The sequence below is a fragment of the Sceloporus undulatus genome, chromosome 1 (genome assembly GCF_019175285.1).
Source record: "Sceloporus undulatus isolate JIND9_A2432 ecotype Alabama chromosome 1, SceUnd_v1.1, whole genome shotgun sequence".
In the NCBI taxonomy this organism is placed as follows: domain Eukaryota; kingdom Metazoa; phylum Chordata; class Lepidosauria; order Squamata; family Phrynosomatidae; genus Sceloporus; species Sceloporus undulatus.
This window is the reverse complement of record NC_056522.1, coordinates 157,118,168-157,133,396: the sequence shown is the minus strand read 5'-3', so window position 1 is coordinate 157,133,396 and position 15,229 is coordinate 157,118,168. Positions and strand designations below refer to the sequence as shown.

General features: G+C 42.2%; 1 protein-coding gene and 1 long non-coding RNA gene across 5 annotated transcripts in view; one reads left to right on the top strand and one right to left on the bottom strand.

The window, feature by feature from the left end:
* GPCPD1 (glycerophosphocholine phosphodiesterase 1) overlaps positions 1-12,414 on the bottom strand; it is a 46,846-nt gene extending 34,432 nt beyond the window's left edge. Inside the window, exons 1-5 of one of the 4 annotated variants that reach the window (XM_042448505.1) lie at positions 12,180-12,412; positions 8,847-8,909; positions 4,578-4,659; positions 2,082-2,178; positions 1,129-1,213 (exon numbers count right to left, since the gene is read on the bottom strand). In XM_042448505.1, coding sequence (XP_042304439.1) covers positions 1,129-1,213; positions 2,082-2,178; positions 4,578-4,626 — 231 coding nt within the window. In that variant the 5' untranslated portion in view covers positions 4,627-4,659; positions 8,847-8,909; positions 12,180-12,412. Of the gene's footprint in view, positions 1-1,128; positions 1,214-2,081; positions 2,179-4,577; positions 4,660-4,846; positions 4,920-8,846; positions 8,910-12,179 lie in introns of all 4 variants that reach the window. The other 3 variants (XM_042448498.1, XM_042448513.1, XM_042448491.1) reach the window with 3 other exon arrangements.
* Positions 12,415-13,996: 1,582 nt separating this feature from the next.
* The window catches only part of LOC121921056, a 42,761-nt gene continuing 41,528 nt past the window's right edge, over positions 13,997-15,229 (top strand). The window contains exon 1 of the long non-coding RNA XR_006101834.1: positions 13,997-14,055. This is a non-coding gene — a long non-coding RNA (uncharacterized LOC121921056). The remainder of the gene's footprint in view (positions 14,056-15,229) is intronic.

The following is a 15,229-nucleotide window of genomic DNA, read 5'->3' as shown; positions in this document are numbered from 1 at the left end:
TTCAATAAAAAGAGCAATTTAATAAATATTTATCCTTATTAATTCAGCCTCAAAAGATCATGTTTTACATTTACTTGACCACCATACTCTACTTTTCAATCTTATATGCCATTCCTGCTTTCGATTGCGTTGAACTGTATCTACACATTGTAATATTGTATTGCTACCTGCCCAACCCTCTGACAAATTTTAACTTCTACAATAGGTCGATGATGACCAACATGGGTTCCTTACATAGGTCTATATTCTGCTATTCCATAAAATTCATACTTACCATAGAAGCCTCTGCATCACACGATACTTATAGCGTGCACGATACAGAGCACCTACTCAAAGGAAACACACTCACCAATTCATACTGTAAAGTTTGCATGTAACTATAAGGGAACTTGTCTTACTAAAGCAGCTCTGTTATACGCTTTTGAATACTAAGTTGAAGTTCTATTCTCTTCCACCTTCAAACATTTAACTCAATTAGAAGAGTGCAGTGAGAAAAGTATCAAAATTAACTTTGACATGAATTCTTGTTTATGGAATTTAGCTCCCAAAGCCCATCCACTACTTTCAGTAGGTCTTCAGAAACAATTAAGAGAATACCTGCTTACTTACTGCTAACACATTAAGGTTCTGTGCTATGTTTAAAATGTTTCTATTTACGATTATTATTATTATTATTATTATTAATAGTATTTATACCCCGCTCTTCAGCCAAAAGGCTATCATGGTAACAAAAAAAAAATAACCAAATACACTGTACAAGGTGTGTTTTTTTATATAGGTTGTACTTTTCCTAGACAAAACTCAGTTGGATAGGAAAAACATGATGTGTGTAAATTGCTGCATTAATCAGTTGTGCAAGTGTGTATTTTGATCTGCATGTACATGGCTGGGAAGCCAGCTGTAGCTATCCAATGCATGCAATAAACTAAATGCAGATACTCATGCTTACACAAGTGCTTTCTGTGCAGGATGTTTTTAACTGAAGGCAAAACAGTTTGCTATCAGAAGTTAGTAGTGATGACTCAAACAAATTTTTATAGTTTAACCTACTGCCAAATGTCATACTACTAGGATCTCATCCTAGAGTTAATCAACGCATTAAACTGGTGCTTATTTAGTTATACATACCTGGGGCTCTAAAAAGCTGCCTTGAAAATATCGATATTCAATATCAGCTCCTCTGCTGAGGTTAACTGTTGCTTTCCATAGCAGACTATAGGGGGAAATTAAGAAAGAAAATGAGATTATTGTCATACTATTTCATTTCCTTCAATAATCATGCTGCATGGACAGAGCTCACTGAAGAGCTTTCTGAAGCATACTCCTTGCCCTCCTGATATTCAGTGGTTCAAAGATGTAAACACTAATGCTTATCCAAAGGCACTGTATATTGTGAGCAGTTACTAGTTCAAGCAGAAGGTCTAAGGTAGCAGTAGTACAAGTGACTATCTGCTGATTTCCCTCTATGCACCACAGTAAACGTATTACCAAGGAAAGGGGGACCATAGGAAGACAGAGGTCTGCAGCAGTGGTATAGAGTTTACTGTTGTATTCTAAAAATACCCTGTGAATGTGAAAGCTTAAGATGCAAAGTTAGTTATTGGGAGATGTAAATTTCTATTTCAGCCCCATTCCCCAACCCTACCAATCTCTTATACATGCTGTGACTGTTTACAAATCAAAGCCTCTGTGCTCTGGATCAGAGTGTGCCTGTTGTTTTTTTTAACAGTCTAAGCAAACAAACCAACAGGACACACTGAAAAGTACAAGGGAATCAAATAATAATAAAAAATTGGGTATAGTTTGCAGCCCACACAGCTGTATATCATGGGCAGACACATTTTTTCCTATAGTATTTTATGAGAAGCACATTAGTCCAAAACAGGACAATGCAAATGCTTAAGTAGGAAGCGAATGCATATCAATATAGCATGCAACAGCTAAACACAAGTGTCAGTATACATAAGCTTTCTAAAATGAAGTATCCAGATGCTAAGTCAATGACCAAGTTGCGGAACATGAACTGTATAGTGACTATTGTCAGTTACAAGTTTCTGTGTGTATTACAGAAGTAAACTTACACATCACCAGCCTCATCCTCTGGCTGAAGAATTACTGCACTTTGGGGATCCCAGTTTCCCAGAGCACCACAGCTTCCACATATGGCAAAAACTTCTCCTAAGAACAGCAGTGTGTTAGAATCAAGCAATCAATAAACCTTTGAGTATTATCCAACAGTTCTGTAAAGAACATGAGCAGACACAAAATTACACAATTTTTTAACTTTTTTCTATTAAAAATGCCCATAACACTACATAAATCAGCAGTACTATGGATGTGTAAGTGAGAATGTATATGCTACTGAAGTCCACGAAAGACAGACCGAAGAGGTGGTTTTCAGTTTTTAACTTGCAATGTGAATGTCGAGCGCAACAACAATAAAGTAAAATTCTTTGGGAACAAATCTTGTACAAGTAAACTTCTGCCAGAAGAAACATCCCAAATTAGTTTGTATTCTGTACTTCAACTGAAGCGTTTGTTTTGCCCACTATAGTAAAATCTTCTCAATGTTACTTGATGTACATAAAGAACTATGTAGATCCACGGGGGGGGGGGGGGGGGGGGGGAGATGTATTGATATCCCAAAGCTACGCACAAGATCTTAGTGTGCCTTAGAACTATGCATCTGTACTCATACATTTACAGTTTTTTAATTATTTATACAGGTCATATGTACTAGTTTAAAACAGCCTGTTGCCTGACATCTGAGACAGAAACTACTTGCTTGCTGCTGTCTGAGTTTGGTACATTACATAACATTTCTGAACATGTTATCGGGTGAGGTAAATAGATAAGGCGCAAACAGAACAGCTGCTATGAGAGCAATTAAAGATCAGTTTGGCTGGCAGAAAAAAGTACTAGGATTCTAGGAATGGAAAAAAATCCATATTGTAAGGTGGTGGGGTAGAAATGAGAAGTAGAAACCAAGTGACAGTGGAGACACATAGTTAAGAAGTGGACTGAAAAGTATCAAATAGAAAGTGTACTGGAAAAAGAAGAGTATTTAAAGGAAGAGAAATAAAAGTAGTTTGAGAAAACAGTGGTAACTGAAGGTTGGAATGCATGTGTGTTCAGTCTACTCACAGACATACACAATAAGACCCAAAGTCTTCTATAAGCCAAACCCAAACCCAAACAAATTCTGGAGGTTAGACATGGCTCTTGAGGAGGGTTCACCTGAATCCAGCCCGTTGCTTAGTTCATCCTCCTTTTTTCTAAAGTACATCACTGCACTGGTGGCTCTGGGAGGGAGGGTTTGGTACAATTTTTAATTTTGTGTTTCCTTTGATTATTTCTAAAGGAGGTCAATAAATTTAGCATAAGGCAACCTAATCTATGAAACACAGCATCTCTCTAGTAGCAAGAGAGACAGACTGGTTCCAACATTTATTCAGGTCAATCAGAATTTCATGCAAGCCTATATATATATATTAGGCTAAACCAGGCCTGTCAGGATTAGTCACAGGCTATATGTCATATTATATCATAGTGTGAAATAATGTTACAACAGATGGTAGAGTGTCAGAATACAGTACAGACAACACAGCACATTTTCTAGGAAGGAAACAGGGGTTCAGCTTAGGTGAAGAAAGACTGATAGCCTGGAGAGGGCTGTTAGGATAAAGGGATTGAGAACACATTGAATTTCACAGACAACTATAAGAAGCTGAGTGAAGACACAGAGGCAGTAAGGATATAATTACCACCACCACCATTATCAATTACCTTATTCCCCCCCCCCAAAAAAAACTGGGAATAAGGATTGATTTAACGACACAACCACAAAAATATCTGGTAAAGGAATACTTGGGAACAATATAAAATAACTCCTGAAAACACATTTTGCTCATTAAAAATAAATTCTCACACATTTACTCAAAAATAAATTCTCACACATTTACTCCCTCCCAGAGCCACCAGTGCAGTGATGTACACATTACAACCTTGGAAGATATTATATCTAGAAGGCATTAGGTTGGCCAAATAGAAGTCCAGCTTACTCACATATCTCACCCATAAGTATTCCCTCCTCAGGTAAAACTGGTTTTTCCCAACACAATGCTCTCTATACATATTGCACTACAATTTCCATAATTCAACCCAGCATGCCAGTGACCATATGGCCAGAGGTGTCCCCGTACCTAGTGTAACCCAGTGCAGGGGGGTGGTTCCGGGGGATGGAGCTTCCTGAGTGGGACGGGGGTTCGGGAGATGGAAAATGAGGAGAAAGAGGCTGCCGCAAGGAGGTGTGGATGGGGGTTGCTCGGCCTTCCTCATTGCCCACAGCCCTGTTTTCATGAGGAGAATGGGGCTGTGGTAAGGAGGTGTGGAGGTGGCAGAGCAGGTGTCACCCCTCTTCTGGGGTGTCACTCAGAGCTGTCCACACCCCTAGTAATGCCACTGCATATGGCACTTGTACACACACGAATCTACAAGGCCCTAGGTTAAGGAAAACTGATGGAAGATTTGCTCTTGCTTTTACAGTAAAACTGCAATAGAACAAAAGTGGTTTATACCTGGTGGTGACACTCCTCTTATTTTAAAGGTAACCTGACAAGGTGCCATACTGACCAATGATGCTGAATGGCTTTCTGTTTCCTGCAAAGGAAGAGAGAAAAAATGCTTTATGTTTCAGGAGAACTGTAAAAATTCTGTATCTTAATAGCATGTGGATTTATTTTCTTTAATTATATATTTCTAGATACATTTTTCAACATGGCATTCTTGAATTTCACGCAGTTGACTACAAGATCAGACAGGCTAGCATTGTCCCTAATAAGTATACCTGTTATATTTCCCCCAACTGTGAGTTCAACAGCTGTGTCAAAGGCTCTTGGACCAACCAGGATTCCTGCTTTCTTGATGCAAAGAAGATATGAACATATGTTTTCTTCTTGTCACAAAAACTTCACCAGAAAACCTTTAAAAGTTGATCATGAGGATCTAACACTGTCAATAATTTCTGCTCAATGGACATTTCAGAACTAAACTACAAGTTCCACAGCTACCAGGTATTGGTAAAGGACTGGAAAAGTCAAAGAGCATAGCAGCAGTTGCACTAATGGAGGAGTAAAGAAAGTTAACAAAAATGGGGGGGGGGGGGGGAAGAATCTCTTTGGACAGTTTTTAAGAAGGATTATCTGATTAACTGATAGCAAAAAACAGCTGTGGACCTGTACAGACAATGTCACATGCAGCTCTTTTGTTATGCTTTGTACTAGCAGCATTCCTCGTTAATAATGTAGATGTTTTATATTGACAGTATGTCATCCACTAATAATAATGATCATGATTACGTTTCCTATTTTTATTTTTAGAAAAGAAATACTCAAAGAGCCAGGTAGATGAAAAAACATAATTAAGTCCAAGCAAAAACTTTATTTTATTTTAAAATGGATGTTACAGTCAGGATGCTTCCAAAGAAAAGACCCTATCTATAATCATCATTTATACATCAACTCACATAGCTCTCTGAAACATAAATGACAGAAAAGCAAAAATGCAGAAAGGGGAGAAATACCTTTCATACTGATGCTCTGTGCTATTGCAGTTACTAGTTTTCATCAAAATATTACATAATGCTTAAACACTGAGGAACTGAGCTTGTTCATATGTAATAAAAGGAGGGGAAATCAAACTGATTAAAATTTAGGTTTTGCTTATATTTCTACTGCAAGCCCAGCTTTAAAGCAAAAGGGGCACCTATTAGTGGAATTATGTAAATGATGTATTACTCTTGACAAGGAAGTCAAATGAGTACCCAACATTTTGGCGTTTGTGAAAGCTCAAGAGAGACCCTATCTAGAGCCACCACCCAGTTCTCCAACCCACATAGCTCTCAGAAATTTAAAAAGGGCTCTTTTCCTCATAACCCATAAAACAGGAATGGATGTACATGTTTATTTCTGGTTATGGCTGCACTACTGTAGAACTATACTGAGATGCAAAAACAAGGAAACTGAGCCTGGCTGTATGTGATAACGGGAGGAGAATCAACCAAATGAAATACAGTTTCTGTTTATCATATTTTCAATACAAGCCTGGCTTCAGAACTATGTTGAAAATGAAACAGGAGTCTAGCTACAGTATTACATAATTTCCATTAACAGTGACTCAGATTGGCAAATTAAGGAGTACACAAGCTCTGCACAGTTTGTGACGCCAACCTTGAGACAACCAGGCCTTCTATTTCGTTCTCAACTGACATGCAGAAAGGATAACAAAGTATATTTTTCCATGGAAAAGTCAGAGGGTATTCTGAAGCATGATACAGAAGGGCAGCATCATAGGCTACATCAGTTCAGGCTACTCCACTGTTGCAAAAATGGTACTGAAATTGAAATTAAGCTTTGCTGTTTCTTCTAATAGAATTTAGTCACAAATCTTAAGGTTTACATCATATTGGGCTGTGTTGTTCAGATTTATCTGACCCTACTAAAATCTCACAACAAAGTGCGAGACAGCTATTTCAAATTCCTAAACATTTAATAGGAACTGGTATAATAGCTTGGAAACACTAATATAATCCCCTCAGAGTAGTTATTACATGAACTGTATGTATCTTGGGTTATCAACACAATTTTGAACTGGCTTCCAGTGCACGTGGTATTTCTTTCCTTAAAAAAGGATTCTGAAGCTTCAAATTTTGCCAGGCTGTTTTCTGTTACCTAAAATTGCAGTTTAGTCATCCAAACTACAGTGCTAGGTATCAAGTTGAAATCTGAAAAGGGGGTGGGGGCAAGATCACTAGGAACAAAAGAAGGGGGTACCATCCTCTCTCATTCTCACTTTTACCACATTACCTCCTTCCTATCAACAAATTATCAAAATGCAAATTTAATCTCCATACCTAATCTGCCACTTAGTTTTCATACATATTCTTAACCTTTCTTACTACCAGAGCACCATGGCAGATGCCTTAAAGGGGGTGGGGTGGCGGTAATATAGGAAGCTTCCCAAACCTGTGTTGGATCGCTAGGTACAGTTGTTATTGTTAACGGCCCTTGAGTCGATCTCAACTCATGACAACCCCATAGAAGAGACATCTCCAAGCTTCCCTAACCTCAACTGCTCCACCTAAGTCCTGTCGATTCAGGCCATGCTCTTCTTGATTGAGTATATCCATCTGGTATGCAGTCTTCCTCTCTTTCTACTGCCCTCTACCTTCCCTCAGCATTATTGTCTTTTCTAATGACTCATTCCTCCTCATGATGTAGCCAAAGTAGGCAGCCTCAATTTGCATTTGGCCTGTTACAGACAGGCCAAAAAAATTGCTTCGAGTCACAGTGGAGGTATGTGTTTCAATGATGCATGCGTCCTAAGAGTCCAGAAGTCGCGCCAAAGCCATGCTCCAGCCCTAGCGTGGCTTTGGGGTGGCTTCTGGACTCTTAGGACGCACGCATCATTGAAACACCATACCTCCACTGTGACTCGAAGCATTTATTTTGGCTGTCTGTAACAGGCCTTTGGCTTCCAGGGAGAGTTCAAGCTTGATTTGTTTTAAGACCCAATTGTTTGTCTTTTTAGCTGTCCATGGTATGCTCTGCCTTCTTCTGCAGCACATCCTAAATGAATTGATTTTCTTCCTGCCTGATTTCTTCACTCTGTAGCTCTTACATCCATACATGATGATGGGGAATATAATGGCTGGAACAGTTCCGACTTTAGTGTTCAGTTGTATGCCCAAATCCGAAAGTGTAGATTTTGGCTAGTTCTTTCATAGCTGCCCTTCCCATTGCTAATCTTTTTCAGATTTCTTGACTACAGTCTCCATTCTGGTCAATATTTGATCCAAGGTACCAGAAATCTTTGACTATTAGGGTGAACTTATTATCTAGTTTGAATTTATGTAGATCCTCCATGGCCATTGTTTTTGTTCAATATTAAGTCTGCCTTTCCACTTTCTTCTTTAACATTCTTCCAAGTCTCTGATATTTTCCAATACTATTATGGTGTCATCTGCCTATCGTAGGTTGTTGATATTCCTTCCTCCTATCTTCACTCCTCTTTCTTCTGAGTCTAAACCTGCTCCTTGTATGATGTGTTATGCGTACAAGTCGAAAAACAGGGTAAGAGAATGCAGTCTTGCCTTCGACCAAGGTACAGTTTACACAGAAAAAGGAGAGGGCCTTCTGAGTCACTATTCTCTGCAGTAAGGGAGGAGGAGCAGGAAAAGGACAGCTAAGGTACAGCTGCTAAGACTCCTGAGATTAAAAATAGCAGAAAATGAGAAAGAAATCTCTGAGGTACTGTTCGTAAAATTTATGAGGTTAAAAAGGAGGAGCAGAAGTTGTATGGGTCGCCCTTTTGGGTATTAGGTACAGATCTGTTTGGCACAGGACCGGACCCTCTTCATCTGGTAATAAAATTGGCTTGTAAGAATAACAAAAAGAATCAGTATGGATGCAAGACTAGATTCTGCATACAGCCATAAAATACTAAAAATGTATTTTTTTATAAAATAACTTGAATTCAGCACAGAGAAAGCACCATCAATATAATCCCAATACACAAATTTGACGAAGAATTATATTTTTTCCATACAGCTTGTATTTTTCTCCTTACAATTTAAAGAATAAGCAAGGCTCATACTACAAGCACCAGCTTAATGAGCTTTATTAGTCTTCCGTAGATAAACAGCTGTCCACAGCAGTTGACTACAGCAGCACAGGACTCTTCTAATCCTAACATTACATAATGTGGAAAGACCTTTAACACATCTCTTCCCCGCCCCATCCACCTATGACCAATTGCAAACATATATTTAAAAGCCTTCTCTAGAGTACCTCCTCTCTTTTGCTGGCTTCTCTTCAGCTCTTCTGAGGATTTGGCAACCTTCTCCACATGCTCTGCAGTAGAGGGGCAAACCAGGACAAGGATCTAAATCAGGATTCATACCTTGCCTTTTTACACTTCCTTGTCTGTAAGGTAGAGACCTCTGCTTTGATGAAGTAGGAGCACTACAATCAACTCAGTTACCTATCCTTATAGCAATCTGAAAAGCTGGAGGTTGCTACAGTATAAGACCCATCAAGGTGCTGAGGGAAAAATAGTGCTATTCCAACCAACAAAGACCAAGAGAAGTGCTGCGGGAAAAGTGCTTTTTAACATAGTCTTATTAACTCCTTTTGCTTATAGAAAGAAGGTAACATGAACTAAATAATTTATGTTAGGGTCTAGTGAGCAGGTTGGGATGTTTATTGGCTGCAGAATCCATTAAGATCCAAGACTAAAGGCATATTGGACCCAATCAGACCTGAGAGATTGAAGATTCAAATTCCAGCAACCTTGGGACTAGTTACCATCTCTCAGGCTCAGCTGCCATGCAAGGATGCTTTGAGAGTAAAAGGTTGAGGGGACTTCTTATTCAAAAGGGATGTTGAGAAGCTGAAGCACGTCCAAAGGAGGGTAACCAAAATGGTGAATGGTCTACAAACCATGCCTTACGAGGAGAGACTTAGGGAGCTAGGTATGTTTAGCCTGGAAAAGAGACGGTTAAGAGGTGATATGATAGCCCTCTTTAAATTTTTGAAGTGATGTCATATTGAGGAAGGAGCAAGCTTGTTTTCTGCTGCTCCAGAGAATACAACCAGAACAATAGATGCAAGCTCCAGGAAAAGAGATTCCACCTCAACATTAGGAGGAACTTCCTGACAGTAAGAGCCGTTTGAGGTTTGAACTCTTTGAACTCATTTCCTCTGAGTGTGGTGGACTCTCCTTTTCTGGAGGTTTTTAAACAGAGGCTGGATGGCCTTCTGTAAGGGATGCTTTGAATGAGAGTTCCTGCATAGCAGGGGGTTGGGCTGGATGGCCCTTGTGGTCTCCTCCAACTCTATGATTTTATGATTCCATGAACATTAGGAGGAACTTCCTGACAGTAACAGCTGTTCTACAGTGGGACATACTCCCTCAGAGAGTGGTGGAGTCTCCTTCCTTGGAGGGCTTTAAACAGAGGCTGGATGGCCATATGTCAGGGATGCGTTGATCCTGCATGGCAGAATGGGGTTGGGCTGGATGGCCCTTGAGGTCTCTTCCAGCTCTGCGATTTTATGATTCTATGATTCTTACTGAAAGACAAAATAGAAATGTAGCAAAAGTGTTTTGCTGTGGGCAAGCCCACTGAACGACCAGAATCCAATGCCCTGAAGAGGATCTCAAATTATTAAGGTGGAAACAATCCCCAAGAAAGCCATTCAATTGGAAGAGATTAGCGCAACGGTGTCATTCGGACAGTTTGCACCAGTTTGCCAGAACCTGTTGGTGAAATAGTTTAAAAGACACAGGTCCAAAACACACTGCATAAATAATCCAGTTTGAGACTGCTTGCTCAGTGCTAGAGAATCCTGGGAATTGTGATTTATTGTGGCTTTCCGACAGAGAAGGCTAAATGTCTCACAAAACTACAGTTCCTGGGATTCCCTAGCACTGAGCCAGGGGAGTTAAAGCAGTCTCAAACTGGATTATTTGGACCACAGACGCTAGGGAGGCTAAAAAGGGAGCAAAGTGAAGTGGAGGAAGAGATTTAAGAGTGGTTGAGGAAGAGAGAGACCAGAGATTAAGAGGGAGGGAAAGGACTGCATCCTCTGAAGCCACTAGGGAGAGCCATAGAAGGGAAATGATGGTTAATTATTTTGAATGACACCATTGGATTAATTCAAAGAGATAACCTTGTTAGTCTGGAAAAACAGTATGCAAAGATATCAAAGGTGATGCACAACCCCTTTGCATACCACTGGATTAGTGCTACTCAGAGCAGAGGTCCCTATTTACTTATTAAAACAGTCATATCCCTTTATCTGGAGATCTCAGGGCAGATTATAATAAAACCCTTGGAGCAGCCTGGTCCTTGAGAAACCAGCTGCCAGTCCCAGGCACAGGGTTTTTAAGAAGGAAAGGATCAAAGCTACCTAGAGTGTATTAATTCACTGTGCACTGGAATAACAACAACAGTAACAACTACTACCGGTCCCCTGCATCAAGCAGACTGAGAAGGGCAGGAGTAGGCAATGCGGAGCCACAGAGGGGCGCAAAGGAAGCTTTCTGAGCAGAGGAGGAGGAACCTCCCGGAATCAGGCAGCAAACCTTCTCTGCTGCGGAAACAGTCAAGGCACCAGCTCTGTGTGTGCTGTGGGGGTTTGTGGTGAATGTTATGGTGTGTGTGTGTGTGTTTTGTATTACATGTGTTGTGTGTGTGATGTGTATTATGCATGGTGAGTGTTATGTGTGGCGACATGTATTATGTGCAGTGAGTGTATTATGTGTGTGGTGTTACATGTGATGTTGTGTGATGTGTACTCTGTACGGTGAGTGTACTATGTGTGGTGTGTGCATTATGTCTAGCATGTGGCCTTCCTCTCTTTCTGCTTCCCTCCACCTTTCCTAGCACTACTGTCTTTTCCAATGAGTCCTTCCTTCTCATGATGTGGCCAAAGTAGGACAGCCTGGTGATGTTATGTGTGTGTCATATGTATTATGTGTGTGTTGTGTGTGTGTGATGTACATTCGGTCTGTTGTATATATTACATGTGTGGTGTGTGTATTATGTGCATGTTGTGTGATGTATGTTATGTGTGGTGAGTGTTATGGGTGTTGTGTGGTGTGTGCATTGTGTGTGGTGTGTGTGATATGTGGTGATGTTATGTGTATAATGTGTGCGTCTTGTGTTATGTGTGGTGATGCTATTTGTGTGTTGTATGATGTGTGTGAGAGTGATGCTTATTATGTATGGTGAGTGTGATGTGTGTTATAAGCGGTGGTGTTATGTGTGTGGCGAGTGTCATGTGTGTACGATGTGTGTGTCTGATGCATATTGTGTGTGTGGTTAAGCGTGTGTTGTATGTTGGGTGATGTGTAATAAGTGTGTGGGGAGTGTTCTGTGTGTGTGTGAGAGAAAGAGAGAGAGATGGATGTGTATTATGTATAGTGTGAATGTGTGTTATATGAGGTGATGCTATGTGTGTGTTGTGTATTATATGTTGTGAGTGCAAGTGTGAGAAGCGGAGGGAGGGCAGGGAAGAAGGCAAAGCGGGGGGAGAGAGAGAAGGAGACCCTGGGCGCCCAAAGGAGGAGCACAAAGGAGCCCCAGCCCCCTCTCCTTACCCCTCCTCCGCCCCACTCACCTCCCGGAGACCGAGAGTTAGTTGATGGAGGAGGAGGAGGATGGCGAAGGTGGCAGTGGCTTCTCTTCCCAGTTAGGCAGCTTCCTCTCCTCTGCAAGGCGGCGGTGGCTGCTGCTGCTGCTGCTGCTGCTGCTGACGACAGCGCCGCCTTTCCTTCCCTCTAACTCTCCCTCCCTGAGCCAAACCGGTTACAGCCGCCCGGCTTAAGGCGCCGCCGCAGCCGCCGCCGCAGCAGCCGCCACCGCCGGGCGGGAGGGAGGGAGGGAGGGGGAGGGGGGAGTAGGGCGCAAGGCCAGTGGGTACCACGCGGCACGTGACGCGGGCGTGGCCAATGAGGAGGGAGGAGGAGAGACGCGGTTCCTAGAAAGCAGCGGGTGGAAGGAGGAAGGGGCGTGGCTCCGAGCCAGGAAAGGAGTGTGGGCGGGGCCGCTTCCCTCGTGACGTCAAGGGAAGGCAAGAGAGGTCGGCCCAGGCCTCTCAGGTCAGGAAGTAAATAGTCGGGTCGCTATGATGAAGGGGGCAGGGCGCCTCTGTCGCCGTCGTCTCTGACTTATGGCGACCCTTTAGTGAACCCATCGGGGGGGGATTCCCTGGCAAGGTTTCTTCGGAGGGGGTTTGTGCCATGGCCATCCCCTGACGCTGAGAGAGTGTGACTCCTCGCCTTCCGGCAGAGAGGCTGACCTCTTGCCCCGAGGCTGAGAGAGTGTGACTGACTCCTCGCCCCATTGTTTCCGTAGCTGTGTCAGGATTCAAACCCAGGCCTCCAGAGTGTTACTCCAAGGCCCAAACCAGAGTGTCACACTGGCTCTGGATGCGTTGCTGCTTACACGATCTGCTTGATTTCCACACACAGGAAGGCAGTGTGTTCAGTTGTTCTTCACAGAGGTCGAGTCGACCCTTGACATGTTGTGACCCCATGAATGAGAGGCCTCTGATTGAGTCACACCTTGTTCCGAGCCACGCTGCAGGAATAATCCAGTCTGACACTGCTTTAACTGCCCTGGCTTAATGCTAGGGAATCCTGGGAACTGTAGTTTTGTGAAAGCTTGGGCCTTCTCTGTCAGAGAGCACTGGGGCCACAATAAACTACCATTCCCAGGATTCCCCAGGACTGAGGTAGGACAGTTAAAGCAATCTCAAACTGGATTATTCCTGCAGTGTGTTTTGGACCTTTGCCACAAAACGACATGCTTTGTTGTTTGCTACTTTTGAGTCGATCTCAACTCATGGCGACCCTGTGAATGAGAGGCCTCCAACCCTCTCCATCCTCTCCCTCTCTGCTCAGGCCCATGGTCTTCGGATTGAGTCTATCCACCTGGCATGAGGCCTTCCTCTCTTTCCACTGCCCTCTACCTTCCCCAGCATTGTGGTCTTTTCTAATGAGTCATGATGTGGCCAAAGGACAACAGCCTCAATTTAGTCATCTTGGCTTCCAGGGAGAGTTCAAGCATGATCTAGGACCTAATTGTTCATCTGTTTAGCTGCCCTTGGCATCCTTAGCGCTCTTAGCGTTATTGCCTTTTCATCATACGGCCAAAGTACAACAGTCTCAGTTTAGACATTTTGTCTTGTAGGAAAAGTTGAGACTCAATTCATTCTTGTTGTTGTTGTGTGTCTTCAAGTCATTTTTGACTTATGGCAACCCCAAGGCAAACCTGTCCAAGGGTTTTCTTGGTAATTTTCTTTGGAGGGGGTTTGCCATTGCCGTCCTGAGAGGCTGAGAGAGTGTGACTTGACCAAAGTCTAAAACCCATTTATTGTTTTCTTTTAGCAGTCCACCATATCCACAGAATTGCTTCATAGCTGCCCTTCCACTTCCTAGTCTTCTTCTGATGTCTTGACTGCCGTTTCCATTCTGATTAATGACTGAACCAAGGTATGGAAAATCTTGAAATATTTCAATCTCCTTTAAAGTTATGTAAGTCATCTTTGGTTATTTTGTTAATGTTTGCTTACTATTCATAGCTTTTAAGTTCTTTAAAATTTCCTACTTCCTCATATGGTCATCATGTTCAATTGTGAACATGCTTTTGCACTTTCTTCCTTGACTTTTTTTCAATAATCATACCAAGGCTTTGCCATTTTCCGCCAGTACTGTGGTTTCATATTCTAGTACATAACTTAAACTGTTGATGTTCCCTATAAGTCTAATGCTGCTTTACTACAGTATTTTTAGCATACAGTGGTCCCTTCCCACCCGCAGAGTACTGCCCCCCTCCCCTGGATGGGAAAAATATGGACACTTGCTCCCCATATTATTCAGTGGGAGGCAACCTGTGCACATCCATGTCCTTGGGCGCATGCCACATTGAACAATATGGGGCATGGCCATCTGTGTGGGACCCATGGTTCGCTAGCCCACCAATGCAGTGGGCCTATTTGACAAGTTAAACAGACCAGGAGATAAGATAATAATAATAATAATATTTATTTATTCATACCCCGCTCTTAAGCCAAAAGGCTATTAGAGCGGCTTACAAATAGTTAATTGGACATTTCCCTGCCCCTCAGGCTTACAGTCTAAAGAGACAAGACACAAAAGGAGAAGGGAATGGCAGTGGGGAAGGGGGAAAGTCCAGCAGATCTTCTCTCCCTCTGATGCCTGGACCATGGCAGATGGACTGGAGGGAATGCCCTTCTTCTTACTCTGATTAGGACCGATGGAGCTGGCCTGCCCTTCTCTCCCTCTGGATTATGGTGGATGGAGGGAGGACCTCATCAAGATGCAGTCTTGATGAACCCATTGCTAATTGGAAATGATTCCGTTTCTCCATATTCTGTCATCACAGTAGCCTCTTGTTCTGGGTGCAGGTTATGCATCAGGACAATGTTGTGGCACAGCCATTTCTTTAAGAGCAATCCGTAGTGTTTCATGCAGGCAAAGGCTTTGCTGTGTAATCTATAAAGCATGGCCTGATTTTCCTCTAAAATTATTTGATATGCTCCATTATCCAATTTATGTTTGCTGTATGATTCTTCGTGCCTCTTCCTTTCCTGAACCAGGCTTGGATATCTTGTTTTCTTGTATTATATGTGTTAAAAGTCTTTGT